At 53.3% G+C, this 18,198-nt stretch overlaps 1 protein-coding gene across 1 annotated transcript in view; it reads left to right on the forward strand.

Annotated features, from left to right (window-relative positions):
- The first annotated feature begins 1,476 nt into the window (after positions 1–1,476).
- Positions 1,477–18,198, forward strand: part of OTOF (otoferlin) — a 118,621-nt gene continuing 101,899 nt past the window's right edge. Inside the window, exons 1-2 of the mRNA XM_067294892.1 lie at positions 1,477–1,555; positions 9,642–9,700. Of these exons, the coding sequence (XP_067150993.1) occupies positions 1,477–1,555; positions 9,642–9,700 (138 nt within the window). The remainder of the gene's footprint in view (positions 1,556–9,641; positions 9,701–18,198) is intronic.

Genomic DNA, 18,198 nt, shown 5'->3' on the forward strand with positions numbered 1-18,198 from the left:
GCAACCATAAAATCTGTGTTAATTGTCTTCCTTGGAATGAAGGACAAGTTTTAAGGCTCCAGGAAAGAAGACTTTCATGGGCAGTTCTATAGGAATGACCACACCAAACCGACCCTGAAAGTCCAGATTTTGAAACTATTATTTATGTCTTGAAACCCCATTCAGTCCTGTCGAGGTTCAGACTAAAATGTCTGCCTGTCTTTGGCAAGTGTGGTCTGTAAAGGGGAGCACGGAGCAGAAAGCAGAGGCACAGCTCAGATAAACTGCACAGCCAAGCAAGGCAACCGCTGGCATTTGAGAAACAGCTCTTCCAAGCTGGGATCAAATAGCCATGCAGTGCGTTGATGTGCTGTCTGTATTTCCAGGTCCCTTTCTGCATGCAGCAATGCTCCAGCAAGACGTATCCCTTCCTTTAACCCAAATCTGTTAATGGACCAGCTGAAGGACCACGATCCGGTAACCCATAGCAATGGGTGGTGCATGGTGGTGGTCTTAACTCTTCCTTCCTCCCCCTCTGGCTGGTACTAGAGGGGGGTGGACAACTACCTGCTCGTCTCTTGCTGATGACACCAGGAGATGCTGTTAGCAGAGTCCTCAAAAGAGGGGACAGCCCCAAAAGAGGGGGTCCTTGGCAGCCCCATGGGGTGGGGAGTGCTCCCAGCCCCTGGACTGGGCAGAAGGCTCCACATTGACCGGAGAGGGCCTGGGACTTGGCTCAGGCCAACCCCCAGCTTGTGTGGGGAGGGGGCAGGGGTTGCCCTGACCCTGCCCAGGCTTGGTGCTCACCCCCGGGGGTGGCATTGCCCTGCTGAGGATGGACAGGAGCTAGCAGAACCTCTCTCCTTGGTTACCCACCATCACCTCACTCCTGATGATCCCAAGTGGTGGGGTCTGCACTCAGGTGTCCCAGACGCCCTCCTGCATCTCTCCCCCTGGGGGCTTGGGGGAGTGTGGGGAGGGGCAGAAATCTTGTCCCAGAGGCTCCAGCTAGCAGCACACCTTGGGGGACACTTTAAGACTTCAGTGGGTCGGTGGAAGAGGGGGGGACTGAGCACCTGGACCGGGATCTCCCTGTACGTGTGTGGCGCATGAGGGGGAACCCCTGCCTCAGTTTCTCCACTGGGCCCCCCCCTTGCAACCGTGTGGAGAGGGGTCTCCTGCAGCCCCCCCCCGCTCCTTCCCAAACCACCCTCCTTCCCAGCGGGGCCAGGACGGCGGCGGAGGTGGAGGGGGGGGGGGGGAGGCGGGCGGCGCCGAGGCTGCGGCCGGGGGCGGTGCGCGGAGCCGGGCCGGGCGCGGAGGAGCCGCTGGTGAATAATTGAGCGGGGCCGGGGAGGGGGAACCCGCGCACCGCATCCCGGCTCCGCGCCCGGCCGCGCAGGCACCGCGGCTCCGCGCATCCCGGCTCCGCGCACCGCATCCCGGCTCCGCAGGCACCGCGGCTCCGCGCACCGCATCCCTGCTCCGCACCGCACCATGGCCCTGCAGCTGCGGCTCCGCACCGTCTCCGGCCTCCGCGGCAAAGCCGACCGGATCGCCAAAGCGGCTTTCCGAGGTACCGGGTTGCGGGGGACGGACGGACGGACGGACAGACAGACGGACACGGGACGGGGGGCTGCCCCGGGAGCGCGGGGCTCGGGGCGCCCCGCTGGCCCCTGCCTCAGTTTCCCCACCGCAGCTGCGGAGCTCCGCGACGCGGCGGGGATGGCCGGGGCTCTTCGCGGGGCTGCGGGGGGGAGGCGGGACGCGAACCTGCGTCTCGGCGGCTGACTCTGCGGGCTGCCCGCCCTTCCCCGGAGGGGGAACGAGCGTGAGCCCCCTGCCCGGGCTGCTCCCCTGGGGTCCCTTTGCCTGCCAGCGCCCGGCCGGGGACACTGTGGCCCCCGTGTTACCTGCCACAGGCAGCCCCTGGGAAGAGGGATTTGTCCAGGAAAAAGTCAGCAAAGTCCCAGCGTGACAAAACCCTCCCGGGTGCTGGACTGTGCCCCGGTTAGAGGGAGCGGGGCTGGGACCATGTGCCGGGAGAGCCCTGCAGGAGGGTCAGGGGCTGAAACTTGGGTGGTGAAGCCGTCCTACCACAAAAGTGTCTCTCCAGGGGCCAGGAGATGAAATTTGCCTGAGCAGGGACCCAGAGCGCGTGTGGATTTTTATCTAAGCCTGCTGCAGCTTTGTTCTTTTCTGCTCTGGTCTTTGCTAGCTCCGGAGCCATCTGGGAGCAGCTGCAAAAGGAGCATAAACTCTCTAGGGTGCATCCTCAGCACCCGGTGAACCCTCCACAGCCCATGGAAGCTTGGGACAGGCTTCCCGCAAGTGTAGCCGAGCACGGAGAGCTCGCAGTGCAGCGACGGCTCTGATGGCACTTTGTGTGCCGGAGCCCGCCAGCAGGCAGAGGAGTATGTGGGATGGCTTGACAGCTCATGGGGCTGGGAGTCAGGAATAGCAATCCCTTCTCCATACAGAGGCAGCACGGGAGAGAAGGAGAACAAATATTTTCACCACCGTAGAGCCAGACCACCAAGCACTGCCTGAAACAACCTTGTCTGCTCCCCCAGCTGAACTGCTTTAATGTTATTAAAAGGACACAATTCTCCCCTCCCCACTTACCTGCTCCTGCTTCCCAGCATCACCACAGGTGCAGTTAAAATAACCTCATCAGCAACAGGTGCTGCCCCATCTGACACTGAAGGCTTGAGTGTTCCTAGCCCTAGATGACTCCCCCGAGAAGCCCCACCGCTTCCCTGGCCAGTAGTGAGGGTGGATCTGCAGGAGGGCCAAAGGCCATGGCAGGTTTTCCAGGTGAACCTAGGGCAGACCTGGGTCTCCAGTCCCAACTCTGCGTGGCTGTGGGCTCATCACACAATCTCCCTGTTTTTGCTCGCTGCCTTGCCATCCTCGCGTAAGAGCCGCTACCAGAGACCACAAGGTCCTGGCTAATGGGCAACACCACCCGTCTCTGGAGGTCTGCAGGTTCACCCCACCACCCTGCATCGCTTAGCACCCCTGGAGAGTCTCCTGCCATTTGTGGCGTAGCACCGTGGCTTTAGAGCAGGAAGATCTGCCTCGCTGCCCCTGCCCTTTGGCTCTTTGCTCTTTGGCTGCTCAGTACCACGGATCAGTTACTGTTGTCACTGCTGGCCTAGGAGAACTGGATGGAAAATTACACCCAGGCTGAGAGATGCTCCCTTGGCCCTGTCGGACTGCTGAGGCTCGTAGCCATGCTGTGCGACATCTTGGGATGCAGCTGGATGCCTGGGAAGTGGCACAAGCCTGCGGGGGGTGAGGGGTGATGAGGACCTGGCAGGATGCTACAGCAGGGTTAGCTCTGCCTTTCCTGGCCAGATAGCGTCTCAGAGAGTGGAAGCAGGTGCAAGCTTCTCCCACCCCATCCTGCCCATCTGTCTTGCTCCGGTGTGCAGCCTTTCCCCGCTGTCTGTCACATGGCTCCACTGGGACCCCCCCAGTCCTTCCTTGGAGATGCCCCTGCCTGCAATATTATCTCCCCCCTGTTTCATCCAACCTCTAATGCTCCTGCAAATTCCCTTGTCAAACCCCGCATGCGGTTCCAGGCATTTCTCCAGGATCCCCGTGTCCCCATCCCCAGTTCAATCATCCCACACTGTCACGCCAGGCAGTGCTAGCTCCAGACAGGACTTTGCTAAACTTTACAGCTGCGCTTCCTTGCCCCGGTTCCGAGCAGCGAGGAGTTGGGCTCCTCATGGACATTTCCTTGCCAGAAAGGAATTTGGTGATATCTTCAAGGACAGCTGGGGCAGGGGCAGGAAATTTGTTTTTTTCCTGGGAGTCTGTTCAAGCAGCCTCTGGGATTTATCTCGTGCTGTGAATGTAGAGGGTATCACCACCACATGCAGTCAGGGACACCTCTTCCCCTGCCTCTTCTGGGCAGGCAAGATGCTCTCATGACTGGGAGTCCTAATGCCCTTCTCCTCCACAAGTTCAGTCCACCTAGAGCAGCTGCTCCTGGTGATCAGACCCAGCAGGGCTGAATCCTGAGATTTCGGTCTTGTTCCCTTTTTGTGCCGCCCTCTGTGTGTGTGTGTGTGACAGCAATTCAAGCTCATGAGTGATGGGAGAAACAAGCCCAGCAAAGCCCAATAACCAGCCCAGCCGTGGGCTGTCTGCAGACCCCGGGATGCTCCACAGCTCTGGTGCATTTTCTTTGTGTTGCTGTGACAGTAAAATCCAGCTGACCCCGCTAGCAGGGTGATGTATTTCAAACCAAACTGCAAAGGGACTGAGGGAGAGAAATCACAGAAAGCACTGCTTGTAAATGGAGCAGCAATTTAAAGCACCATGTTAATATTTAGCACATCCGGCTCCAAAGCCTATTTACATACGATCCCAAAAGCAGGGGTGGTGGTGGAGAGCACTCTGCTTCTGCTTTGCAGAGAGGGAAATCCAGGGGCAGATCCTTTGGATAGTTTTTGGATACAAAACATCATCCTTCTGGGCTGTGGGATAGGACTGAGACTGGGGTGTCAGGTAACATGACATGAGTTGTGTGAATCCAGGATGGGACCTTGCATGTGGCTGCATCACCCTGTCCTGGAGGTAAGGAACAGAATATCACACCAGGATGGAGAAGCAGTGCAAGCTTTATGGGAAAGCGCTCTCTCTGAAACCCCATTGATTTCAGCAGTTTTCGTAAGCTATAATAAGGTAGGATCAAGGACATCAGCTTGAGTCCATGGTTTGGAAGCAGATGTTGCTGCGCGGGGTGGGAACCTGCAATAACACGGCTTTTTTGGCAAGTTGGCCTGGTAGTCAGTATTTAGAGATCACTACATCCTTCAAACTGGAAGGGTTGATAGCATTGAGGGCTTGGGTGGGCTTGTATGCTTCGTGACATGGAGGTGCCTCGTGGATGCGACTCCCATGGCTGAACATGCGTTAGCAGGTCCGAGTTGGTACTGCTGAGGACTGGTTCATGACACATGGCTCTTTGCTTTGGAGGAGCCAGACCAGGTGCCCCAGGCCACTGGGCTGGACTCTGCATGTCTCAGTGCTGGGTCTCAGAGGTGCGGAGTGTCTGGTCCCAACATACGTCTCTGCCAGGATTGAGCACTAGCCCTTGCCTGCCCAACCTGGGACAGTCAGGCCTGGCACAGGTAGACTTTGGCCAGCAAACCCTGCCCCAACCCTGCAGGAGCTGGAACTTCCCTCCTCCTGCTCCCAGGGAGATGCCTCCATCTGAGGTGGCTACCCTGGGATCCCTTTGAAATTCATGGAAGAAACAGGCATTTCTGGGGCATGATTTGGGATTTTAGAGCATGGGCATGACACTGTTGTACTAGATGGTGCCTAACCACGTCCTGGGAGCTGGGAATGGGGTCTTTTCCCCCCTGAGTCTTGTGCTGGGGGTAGGTGTGAAATGTCCTAGTGGTGCTGTGGGTGCTTGGTGCATGGATGGGGCAGCATTTTCACTGGTGTTTAGCATCTTTGTGGCTTGGGCAAGGCTTTGCCGTCCCAGTCTTTCTCCATTGACTCTAGAGGGAGCTTTGGACTTGTTTAGACCAGGCACTTCATGCTTCAGCTGAAGCAAGATGACCTCCACCAGCCCGTCAAGTTGCTGCTCATTTCTGCTGCCTCTTGTATGTCCAGTTGTCTAAACCACCCCCCGCATCCCACCCAGAAGGTCTCCCCTTTCCACCCCAGCAAGGAATGCAGTGTGCTGTGGAGCAAAGCTGCTATCCCCGAATGCAGACCGCGCCAACTTGCAGGTTTTGCTGAGGACTCCAAAATCTGCACAAGAAGTGTTGTGCTGACATTCATGATTATTCTGGTTCTCCTAGGGTTATTGCAGCCCAGTGAGCACTGCAGAAAGTGCTGTTCTCTTAGCTAGCCGTGCTGCCAGCCAGTCGTTCTCCTTTCCCTCCTCCCTGCCCGCCAGCATCACAGCCTGGGAGTCTGGAGCAGAGCTTTCCAAGTGGGTGTTTGCTCATTCAGCTGAGAGGATCTATTATTGCACAAAGTTAAAGAAAGTGAAAGCCAGAGTGACAGGCTTCAGTGTGCATTTTTGCAGGGGGCAGTGCTCTGAAATGCTGCTTGACTTCAGCTCAAGTAGGAGATTAATAAATCACAACTCTTATAAAATGGTTGTTCCTGAGAAAAGACTCATTTAGGAGTACAGGCCTGAGATTGACTGAAGTGTAGGCTGAGTATAAAATGACACTGTTCTTCTTCTTCCAGGGATCCCTGTATTCCTGTGAGCCTGTATGAACTGAGGCACAGATAGGAGTAGGTTCTTGCTCACCATTTCCCACTGAACCCATGGCAGAAGCCAGGAAGACTTATCAAGCTTTCCAGCTCCTAATCTGGAAGTGGACTGGTGACAAGGGCTCTTCCCCTACCCCATCAGAGTGGCCAAAATTTGATCCCACCCCTAAATAACAGGGACCAATCTCCCATGATGGCACAGGCCACTTGACTCGCCAAACTTCCAGGGGATACGGTGCTGGGGCCAGTCTTACCCTGGGGAAATGCGGGGTGGGGGTGGGGGTGTTAACCTACAGGTTCACTTGCCTTTGTGACCCTCTTAATTATTCCTAGGAGATTTGGGGTATTTTTTTAATTTCCGTGACTTGTAAAGCATCGGTCACTCCCCAGTAGCTGCCCTGTGCATGCTGCAGGCTGGCTGAAACGGGCCTCAAAAGCCCCAAATCAGTTGCCATTGCAACTTGCCAGCTCTCCACCTCTTTGCTCTGCAAGTTTAACTCACCTATGAGTGAATTCAGGATTTTCTGCAAAGAGCTGCTTTTCAGGCTGGCTTCAGCAGGAAGACCAGAAGAACGCCCAGGGTGGGAGAACAAACAGGCATGAAGGGAATGGGAAGATCTGATGGTGCAAATCCGTGAATTTTCTTTAGCTTGCCCAGTTAGGTTTGTGTCTGCTCCCTACCACCTCCCAGCCAGCATAAGGACGCACGCCTGTCCTCCAGTGGGGACCGAGATTGCACAAGTTTTGCATGGGATAGAAGCACGTAGCACCCTGCAAATGCCTGTCCCAGCTGCCCCTGCAGTGAGCCCCGCTACAACCCCCTGACACCGAGATGCCTTATGACAACAGGACGTCTTTCCTCCCGAACTAGACACCTCTGTGCTGCAGACGGGGCTGGTGCACGCAGTGTTTCAACACCGTAGCGGTCAGCCTAATGCAAGAGCATCGAGAGCTTGCCCCTGCCCTGGGGGCTGGTCTTGCCTGTAGCAGGGTTTTCACTCTCAGATCAGCACAATTGCGTTTGCAGGAGAAGGGGACCTGAACAGCCCTGGTGTAATTAGACTGTTTGTCAGCTAATCGATCATGGATGGAGTTATAAAAGAGCTCCTTGGCAAGGCTTCCTCTCTGGATTAGCTGCCTGTAAATGAGAGAGATCATCTGCAGAGACCACCACCCCCGGGCACCACTGGACACCAGTGGATAATGATATTATTTGATAAAGCAGTTACCGTTATACTCAGCTAGACTACAAGAACATGGGGTTGGGGGTTCCCACTGTGGTCACTTGTTGAAACACACGTTCTCAGGAGAAATAAGTCAGACAGCAGAGGACTGTCCCCTCCGGAGTATCCTTTCCAAGCTACAGCTTCTTACATGTTCACGTAAAACTGATTCACCTCTTCTGACCTGTGCATGTCTCCTCTTTAGTTTGGTCTCGTATCTTGCTGCATCTCTGCAGCTTCAGCTGCACATTTGAACCCCTGGTGCGAAGGCAAAAGCTTGGTCGGTGCTGGCTGTTGGATACAGTGCCAGGTGCTGTGTGCGTTAGCGGGGAGGTGTGCAGCCCTGGTGGCTGCATCCCAACAGAGGAGCGGGTCCCAGCCCCTGCCCGGTTCCCCTGTCCGTGAAATGGTTCACAGCGTGGACCCGCAAAGGTGGTTTGGGATGCACAGGGTGTGTTCTGGGTTTCCTTTGCACAAGTCGGGTGTTTTGCTCTGCTGCTACAGACAGCAGACCGTCTGCCAGCACCTGAAAAAAATGATCTTCTGGCTTTCCATTGCCCTTGTGTAGCAATTAAATCAGGAAGGGATGAGCTGCAGGGATGGGGCATTACCTGCGAAAGATGCATGTCATCAGAACATCTCAACCCTTGATTTATAAACAAAACAAAACAAAAAAGGGAAACGTTGACCCCACAGTAGTATGGGGTACCCTGACATCCACTTTGGAGGTCGTCTGTAATTCTGGGCCCAAACCATATTCCCCCATGCACAGGCTGTCCCTGCTGGAAACAGAGATGTTTTTAGTAACCCAGGAGACTTTCTGGAACGAGAGGCTTCATTTTGATTCAGTGTCTGGATATTAGCATTTTTATAACTTTTCCTTCTGCAGTGTTATGAAGTGGATATTAACTAGAGATATTGACTCAGGGCAGGGGGGAGAGAAAAGGATTATCCTACCGAGAGCAGCCAAAAGCACAAGACAGCTTTCGATCTGGGGATCCTTGGGAAAACAGAACTACTTGAATAACTATTAAAAACACTTGCCTCTCTTCTCCAAGGGGTTCCCCTCCACTGCAGCAACATCTGGCTGTTCCTCCTCTCGTCTTGTCCCCTCTCCCAGATGATGATGAGCTTTTGAAATCTGGCCTGGCTCCCCGCAAGGAGCATGTCTCTGGGACTGTGGTATAACCCAGGCCAATGCACCTGGCCCCAACCCTTCCCTGGGCAGGGTTAGCCCAGGACAGGGCACCTGGTTTGGGTTTGTTGGATGTGTCCTAGCTGGGAAGGGAGAGTTTCTCTCTGGACATGGACAGCCCAGAGTCCATGCATTTTTGTTAACTAGACTGCATGTAGCCTCTGACACCTCCCCCTCTGAGCAAGCTCTACCATGAGCATCCAGCTGCTGTTCACGCAATGGTCATGTCTACAGCCGTGTGCTGGGCTCACGTGGTGAGGAAGAGGCCATGGACTACCTGCAGTGTGAACCCTCGGAGGTGGTCTTTCATCCACATGTCTGTTCCCTGGTTGGGAAGTGCCTGGTAGATCAGGCTGGTGGGACTTTGGGGCAGGAGAGGTCCCCAGGGGCACTGCAAGCAAGGCAAGCAGGTTGGCTGTGTCCGTGCAATCAGACTCAGATGTACATACCTCCTGCTCTGTGCAGGAGCGGTGGCAATTTTGCTGGGGCAGGCGGTCCTAAATCAAATCCTCGGGCTTTGAGCACACTCTGAGGGGTGCATACTTGCATCCAAGTATCCCTAAGTTTGAAGTGTCCACCTTAGACCAGCGTAAAAGCCCCTGCAGAAGCTGCTGCGATCCAGATCCAGGGGCTTGCTGTGTTTCATCTGCTCTGCAATACTTGTGGCAAGGCTTGAGCACACCGACTAGGGGCACTCCGGAAAATCCTTTTCAATTAGCTCTTAAAGCAGGTTAATGTGTTTAGTGCCAGTGTGGGCTCTCCCGTGCAGAACTAAATTGCCTCGGTTCATCTTATTTCGCACCCACGACGAATGAGGCAAAAACCTGCTCTCGAATTTCTGCCTTTAGTGAAGCTGGATTCACCTGCTGGCGTGCCGTGTGTCCCCTCTTCCCACATGCCTGCTTGCACACACGCGATCACGTGCATGCATGTGCATGCTGCCTTCTCGCCTTGGTCTAACCAGCCTTTTTCTCCTCTGCTGTCTCCAGGGCTCTCCTTCTACACCCGAGTGCTTGAAAACTGTGAGGATGAGGCCAGGTTTGATGAGGTAAGAGAAGATGTCTTTTTCTCATGGTCTGTCTTGGACATACAGTTTGTTTTCCGGTGACCTCCTTTCCGGGCATGTCCATCCTCAGGTTTTAACACCCTCCTCAGGGTAGGTCTCCTCTTATTACAGTGCCATGGTACCACCACCAAGCTGTTGGAGCAACGCTGGGCAGAGACGCTGAGCTGGTTTTGCTGTTCGCTCTGGTGCCTGGAGAGGGGAGGGATTCCCATGGCAAAAACAGCTACTATCAGGGACAGAGGAAAAAGTAGTTATAGACGAAGAGCTCAAATCTCAGTGTGTTGGTATCTCTGTTTTCTGCTCCAGGGTTTCCCCATGCAGGTGCCAAACAGGTCTCTTGAGGGGGGACCATGAGGGCAGTGACCTGGCTGAGGCTGAGGCTGTGGGATGCCTCCGACATGGAAACAGCTGAGCTAATCAGGACCTACAGCCCCCCTGTTCCCCACGGGATAAAATCCTGCCGTGATCCCAGCAGCTTGACTTAGGTTTATGTCTGCCTTTCCCCCCCGCCACAGCGTTATTGTGTCCCAGCACAAACAGGGCTGGTGCATTTGGGAAATGATTAATTAAAAAAATATATATATATCCATGTTGTTTGCACTGAAGTTTCAGGAAAAAAATTGCTTGTAGCCACTGGGCAAATACTGCTGGACTTGTGGCTCTCCTCTTCCTTGCATAAACGGGAAGAACTCCTGAGTTCAGGCCCTTGTCACAAATTCCCCATTCTTCATTTATTCGCAAATAGCCTGACAGCCTCCCCCCTCCCCGACCCCTTCTGCATTCCTCAAATCACACCAGGTAGCAAGCCAGTTTGTTTGCTTTTGACTGTCTTTTGGTGCAAATGGGAAGATGTATGGGCTTTTAGCTCTCAGCTTTGGGCTTGCAAAGGAAGAGAAGAAGGAATTGAAACACAGATTCTGTGTGGTTTTGAAATGCAGCTTTGTCTTCAGCAGTTATCTTGCAAATATTCTGAGAAGATTGAAATAAGGTCACCCACACAAGCAGGGAATAGAGATGCTGCTAAGAAGTCACATTCAAAATGGGAATACGTATTCAAAAGAGAATGAATGTTTCCTTTGATTGTTTTGTGTTGCTCAGAGAAGTTAACCCGCTCCCAGGGGCTGGAGAATGCAGGAGGCTGTGGGGAATATTGAGATCTTTAAACTCTTTATCACTTTCTAAAGCTTTTCCACCTTAAGAAAATAAGCTTTCATCCTGGTTCCAGGTGGGGGTTATGTTTGTGGGGTGATAAATCCCATGGCGTTCCCATCTTGTGCAGCTAGAAGCATACTCAGCTCCTCTGGCCCCTCTTGGTGCTCCAGCATGGTGTGGTCCAAGCCCCATTCCCACCCTGGCTGGGGAGACTGGATGATAAACAGCAGTGGAGCTGTGCCAGATCAGTCTGGAGCAAACCCCTCTTCTCTGGGGCAGGGTTTGCAGAGTTGGTCCGTGGTTTCTGAGCCCTGCTGCTAACCCAGGTAACGGACTGACCTTCAAATTACAGATGGAGATGGGCGCCTGTCCAGAGACCCTTTCAACCCAGTCTAGAGATCAGGTCCAACCATGAGATAACACGCTCTGCCATTAGGGATAGCCCTTGCCCCAAGTTTTAGGGGAAGATCTTAATCTTCTTGCACTCCCCTAAATTGCCAGGGAGGATAAAGGGAAGGGGAAACCCAGGAGAGCAAGGGCACGTCAGGGTGGACTCCCCCTCCACTGCCTCGGGGGTTGCGTGGGATTAAGGATGCACAGCAAGGACGTTAACTGGAGGAGGTTCTCCAACCACTCTCCTATGAAGCAGAGTCAGCTGTGGGGAAGCTGCTCGTGTTAATGGGATGCCAATTTCCATAGATGTGCACAGGGTAATTTGATATTATAATAATTGACTTGAATAATAATGACAGAGATTCGCACTGATAGAGCTGCTTCTATCTCAAAACTCCCTGCGATTTCAACACAGAGATCCTTCCCTGCCCTGTGCTGAAGGGCTGGAGGCAGGAGAAGCACCCGTTCAGCTCGCAGTTTCAGGCTTGTTGCTGTCATGGGACACCAGAGGCGCGTTGCTCTGAACGCTTGGTGCTGTACAACGATCTGGGAGCATCCCAACCAAGCTCTGAGCCACTCGTGGTCCCAGGCCATGTGCAGAAGAGGATGGAAACAGATGCACATCGTGAAGACAGAGGCTGTAGAGCTTAAAGGAGAACAGTTGTAAGAAAGCCTTGAACTGTAGGTGTATACTAGGACTCTATAGTGCGCATCGTATTTTTGTCTAGTGCCTCTTGCCGCATGTGTGGGGGTGAGTCTCACACTGTTCCCATATCTGTCATGCTTGTAGCAGTTCCCAGCGCGAGTGCCTCGCTGCAAACCTGGTTAAAATCAGCCTGGTAGTATCTACGCAGTGAATCGCAGCAAAATGAGACAAGTTGATCTGGAGCAACCTTGTGTGCCTGGACCAAGCTTTGGGCTCTTCTTGTCTCCCTGTGCTGGGTGATGAGTGATGCATCAGTTAGGCTTCCCCCATGTCCCTGCTTGTCCACCTTGCAAACACCCTGATTTGCTCCACGAACCACTTGGCTCCATCCAAGAGGAAACTTCAACATGATTAAGAGGTTGCTTTGCGCCTGGGACGAAGGCCAACATCTAGTGCAGACAGAGATTGCTTCGGAGCGCACAGCTGGTGTGCAGTGTGGACGCGGTCCCTGCATGCCACTTACTCCAGGGCTTGGGACTTGCCAAAAGTGTGAATAATCCCACTGGCTTTTAAATTAAGCACATTCTTAAGTCTCTTGTGTGCTCATGCCCTGAAAAACTATCCCATCAGTTAGGCTCGTATCCTTTGGAAATCCTCTTCTGTCTCTGAGGTTGGCATCATCTTTCACATTATGTCTGCACATTAGCTTGTTTCTCCTTTCCTCACTTAAGCTGTCACCAGGCCAGTCCAGACATATTCAGCTCCTTTTCAGTCCCCTGGCTGTTATTATGGCTCAGCCGTGTCTCTGCAGCACTGCCGTGGCATTGATTTGGCAGGCTGAGATGCCTGTGCTCCTGCTTTCCTGGGGGTGACATGGGGACAAAGCCATGGGGCCGTCTGACAAGGAGTTCCTCTTGTTCCCCTTCAACTTGAAAGAGTCCACAAAGCTTTTGGCAGACCAAGGAGGAAGAACAAAGCCACCAGCTAGGAAAATCAGCCAGATGATACTTCATCCTAGATAACACACTCCTAAATTTCACTAGAACTCTTCAAAGGGGTCCTGAGCTGACCTCAGAGATGAATAATGACATTTTGTTCATGAAGATATCTCTCATGGTGTCCTGATATGTCTCCCTCCAGGTGAGCTGTCACAGCAACTCACGTTACAGCAGTGTGATGCATCAGGGGACTTGTAGTCCTCCTGAGGAGCTGAACTTGTTATGGGGAGAGTAGAGGTGGGAGGAGAGGATTTCATCCTGCCTAACTCTCAGTGCCCACCAGCTCTATCTCAGCAAGTCACCCCAGGATCCCAGCACAGCAAGTGGCGCATCATGTACCTACTGCAGATGTATCCCGTGGTTCCTACTCTAATGATGGGGACGGATGTGACTCCCGTCCTAAAAGAACTGGTTTCTCTGCACAGGGTCTAACTGATCACCCCGGATGGGCATAGCTGCTCCATGCAGCGTTCAGTTGCTTAAACATGTGCCTAATGCTACGTCAGACACGCAGCTTCTGCTTTAGCATCCATACCATGATACTGTCCAACCGGCCCAAAACAAAATAGTTTGTTGAGTTCTGATAGCACACAGTGAGCAATATTGAAAACACATTTTCTCTGGGCAGGAAAAAATACAGGGAACTATCAATGAGCTCTACATTACTGCAATTTGGAGGGAAAGGCAAACCTACATTCCTGGGTTCACCTTTCCAGCTCTGCTGGTGACCGGCTGTGAATTCAGCCAAATCTGCAAGATTAGACCAAATGGGCCTTGGCTTCTGCATACGTTGAAATGGGGATGATGCTGTTTGCCCTGCTCTGTAAGTTGCTCAGAGCTCTATAAGAGCATTAATACCGACAGTGTAACGCTGCCACACGCGGAGAAGCTGAATGGAGGTCCCTGCTAGCGCACAGCTGATAATTGGGGCTGGATGGAGCTGTCTTCAGGAGGAACAGGCTGGATGCTTGCTTAGGTGCATCCTTCTTACGATGCAGTGCAGAGCACAAGCCACACCAGAAAAAATGCTAGAGAGGTGCAGCCCTGTTTCCTCCTCTTCTATTAAATCTCTCATTATCTTGTGTCACTGAAGGACTCTCTGATGCAATGGCCGTGATAGAGGTGTGAACACTGGAGTGACAAGAAATCTGTCACGAAGTAGTAAACGTGTCTTGCATTGCCTGTAGTAATTAGCCAACAGGACTGTCTGGGAAAGCAGATATTTCTGTTTGGGTTGTATGCACACATGGCAAATCATCGTGCCATTGACGACAAGTCCAGCTGGCAGGTTTTATTGGCAGCAGTCACTATGCTTGGCAAGTAACCTCAAGGGATAGGCAGAAGGGGCATGTCCTGTCCTCTGCATATGTCCACGTCCAAGCATAGCAATTAGCAACATCCTGGCAGGGAGCTGGCGAATCCTTGCTGCTGGGGAAGCCGAAGGGAGCCACCAATGTGTGGCACGGACGGCTTGTGCCTAGCAGCCTTCCCGGCCCTTACTTTGCAGCCAGAGCTGCAGGGGGAAGACGGTTGTGTAAGATTTAAAGCACGGGAGATTTATGCAACATCTCGGATATTGAGCCAGGGACAGGACCTGCGGGGAGCACCACGAGGAGAAAGGCGCCGTGCCCGGTATGAGGCTCAGCCCCATGTGTTCCCCCATGCAGTGAAGTGATGGGTGCGTACGGGCTGCAATATTCGTGGTGCAAAAAAATGATGCTCTCTCTTCCAGATGGGCAGTGTCCTCTCACCGGAGCAGTATCCAGGGGTGTCAGCTCACTCATGGAGATAGGATTGCTCCATGACCCAGCCTCTATGATTTTTTGCCATTAGCTGCTAGGCAAAAGGGACCACCCGTGATGCCCACTGCATCCTGTTAGCGATGAAAAGGTTGGAGGGTGATTCAGCAGCTGGGCTGCCAGCAGGGTGAGTTGCCTGGGTGCACAGGAGACAAGAGTTTCGGCTCAGATGCAAATGGGGCGAGTTTCTCGCCTCCTGGGGCAGGAGAGATGCAGGTTAGGGCAGGTTAGGGGTGGTGATGCCGGACCGCAGCGAGGCGGGCTGCCAGCCACAGGGGCTCTGGAGAGATGGGATCCTGCACCGCGGCCCCGGCTGCACGCCGGAGAAATACTGAGCACCCCTGAGAAATACTGAGCACTGCCTATGGCGTCAGCTTCGGGGCACTGCATGATTTAGGAAAGTTAAAGACAAATGGGAGGGTCTGCCTGCCCTCCAGCAAACCCACCTGGCTTGCACTCCCCCTCTGCAAAGCCCGATGCATTATCAGAGACACTCGCAGTTTTAGTCCTTCTTTAACTTTCTCGTTCTCCCAGAATATTGCAACGAGTTTAATGTCAGCCAGGTGAGAGAGGTGGGGTAATATTTCACATTACTCTTCAATTATCTGCGCGCTCTCAGGGTGCTCAGGTGGCTCCTTGGAGCACCGATCCTATACGAACCAGAAGCCTCAGAAATCACCCCATTTCCCCCTGCTTTCCCCTCGATGGGGCAAAATGATGACCTTGTGCTGGGATTGGGGGGGGGGGGGTTGGATGGGGGATTTTCTTATCCAATGTCTGGGGAAGGCTTTTGCAACCAAACTGGCTCTGGGAGGGGACATGAAGTAGGGTGAGGATGAAGAGGATGCTCCCTGCCTTGTCTCAGGGCTAGGGACAAGCAGAAAATTATTACGTTCACGTGAAGCCAGAAGCTTTTTTGACGGAGTTAACAAGGACATCAGCCTTCCCTGCCACTACTTAACATTCATGAGAACCTGCTAGCAGGCTGAATTTGGGTTGCCCCAATGATTTCTATTTATTTGGTTTCATCTTTTTTTCTTTTCTTTTTTTTTTTTTTTTGCAATTATTTTTATTCATTGCTTAATGAATTATGCAAAACCTGTGCTTCTCCAGAGCTTGGGGAAGATAAGCTGCTGGCTACTCCTGAGGGTAGATGCAGCTCTTTGGCTCTTTTTTATGTAATCAGGAACAGTTGTATTGTGTCCTGTTTGCATCCCAAATGGTTCCTTTTCGGAGGGCTTTGTCCTGCCGCTCTCCCACAACCACAGGAGGAAGCTATTGCTGAAGGAAAAGAGAAGTCTAGTAACGGTGCTGGACTTAGCCAGTTAAGTCCATGGCTATGTCTTATGTAATCTTAAATGTGGTCATGTAGTGATTCTTCCCATGACCAGTAGCCGTGACATCTTGGAAAGACACCTTCGTATCTTGGAAAGCCATGGGAGAGGGGTGGTGTCAGGGCGTGTGTCCAGCAAAGGCTCCTAGGTGCTGCAAAAAAACCCAGCAGCTGTAAAAGGGGAGACATCGCTTGCCAAAGATGCCCTTTCCCAGTTCTCTTAAAAACAGCGTCACTGGGAAGTGTCTGGCTTCTGCATTCTGCAACGGCATTTCTGTGTTTCTATCTTTTTTTTTTTCTTCGTTAATAAAACTGATAAATTGACCCAGCCAGCATCAATTGCTTAGCTTTCCACAGGACTTTTAATACGGCTTTTAACAATAAAACCAGCAAGGAGAATAAATAACCAGCCAGCAAGGGAAGGAAGAAAGGTAATGAAAGGAAGGGAGCTGTCGGGAGCGGCCCCAGCACCGAGCAATGCCATGGTGATGGATGTGCTCCTGGGAAGCAGGGAGAGCATCCCAGAGGTGGTCAGCATGGTGCTGAGTCCCAGCCAGAAATGGGCTGGAGGGTGCGAGCAGGGTTGAAGGCAGTTGGACGGGAGGGAGGGCTCTGCTGTGGGCTGCAGCAGGGGATCCCAGCATTTTGGGGTGCACCTTGCACTTGCTCGCCTCCTGCCCTTCCTCTGCTCCTGCTGTTCCCCGGAGCCATCCCTGCCTGTTCCCTGCTGTGGGCTCAGAGGAGATGTGTTTGCAAACAGCCTTGGCGCTAGGAAGAGGACAGCCTTGGCATTCGCTACCTTTGGGGGGACTCCTGGTACGTGGACGGTTCCCTGCGTGTCCCACCCAGGGACTGGTGCAACAGGCAAGAGCAGCCTGGAGGCTGCTCTGACTGCAAAGCCGTCCCTGCTGCACCGCGTCCCCTGCACTGGTGCTTTCAGAAATGCAGCTGCAGCGGTCCGCAGCGAGGGCACCCGCCGCCTGAGCCTGGGCAGAGCCTGCCGCCGGGCAGTCCCCTCCGATGGGCTAGCGAATGTCCTCGCCTGGTGTTTCGGCAGCGGGAGGTCCCTGCTCCCTGAGGTCAGGCCTTGAGTCGATCAGCAGCTGCAAGTTGTTAATTTGCAGCTCCCTCGCTGCAGAAGAAATTAAATGTGATGGAATCGAGAGGGGGAACTGTTTGCTTTTCTCCTCTCCAAGGACTATCCCTTCTTCCTCTGTTTAAATTACCATGAAGTTTACATGGCATTTCAGATACGCCAAGGAGGGAGGGAGGAGAGCCGCTCACTGCTTTCTGGATGAACTTTTGGGCTCGACTGAGAAGGGCAGGGCATGTAATGCTGGCAGCTTTGCACCACTGCCAGCCTGCGATGGCTCAGAGACAGTCTTGCTGCAGCTGGACAGAACAGGGAAAATAAGGAATAGCAAGATCATGTTGGGCAGGGGAATGGAAGTGGTCTTTAGTCGTGCAAAGCTTCATTCCCCCGGGAACCTGGTAGTTATTAAGCAGGGTCAGATCAGCTCCGTTCAGCTCTCTGCTTCTATCTCTCTTTCCATCTCTGCTAGCACCAGCACTGCTTTGCATGCACTTTGGATCTATGTGATGCTGCTCCAGCTGTGCAGCCCTCTCCTTCCCCCTGCCCCATCTGGCACACAGCTGGACTGGCACTGATGGAAACCTCTGGGATAGCTGTCCTTCAGGGATATTTTCCTCCTGACATCGGTAGTTAGAAGCTGGCGTGTGTCCTGGAGCAGGAGGGTTTACATCCCTGCCAGGCTCCCACTTGTGTCTATTTTATGCTGTTGTTTGGTTAGTCCTGGTGGTGGGTTAAACTGGGATGGCTGGTGCAAATACAGCTTCCAGGTTTCTGTTTTACCCCTCCCCGTGCGCGGGGCACTTCTGGGTTGCTGTAGCTCATGGGAAGCAGAAACTGGCCCTGCTTTGCTGTTGTGCGCGGAGATGTGAGCTGCGTCAGTGCTCAGCGCCCTGCTGAAGTGCAGAAGGGGAGAAGGGGACGGTCACCATGTGCTTCCAGAGGCCCTTCCAGTGTCATTCACCATGATTTGGTGATGCTGTGGGCCATCAAGACTGCCTGTTTGCACTGGATAAATTTAAAGTCTGTGGCTTTCACCCGACTATCTAAATCCATTGCTCTTGCGGAA

This window comes from Apteryx mantelli, chromosome 3 (genome assembly GCF_036417845.1).
Source record: "Apteryx mantelli isolate bAptMan1 chromosome 3, bAptMan1.hap1, whole genome shotgun sequence".
NCBI classification, from domain to species: Eukaryota; Metazoa; Chordata; class Aves; order Apterygiformes; family Apterygidae; genus Apteryx; species Apteryx mantelli.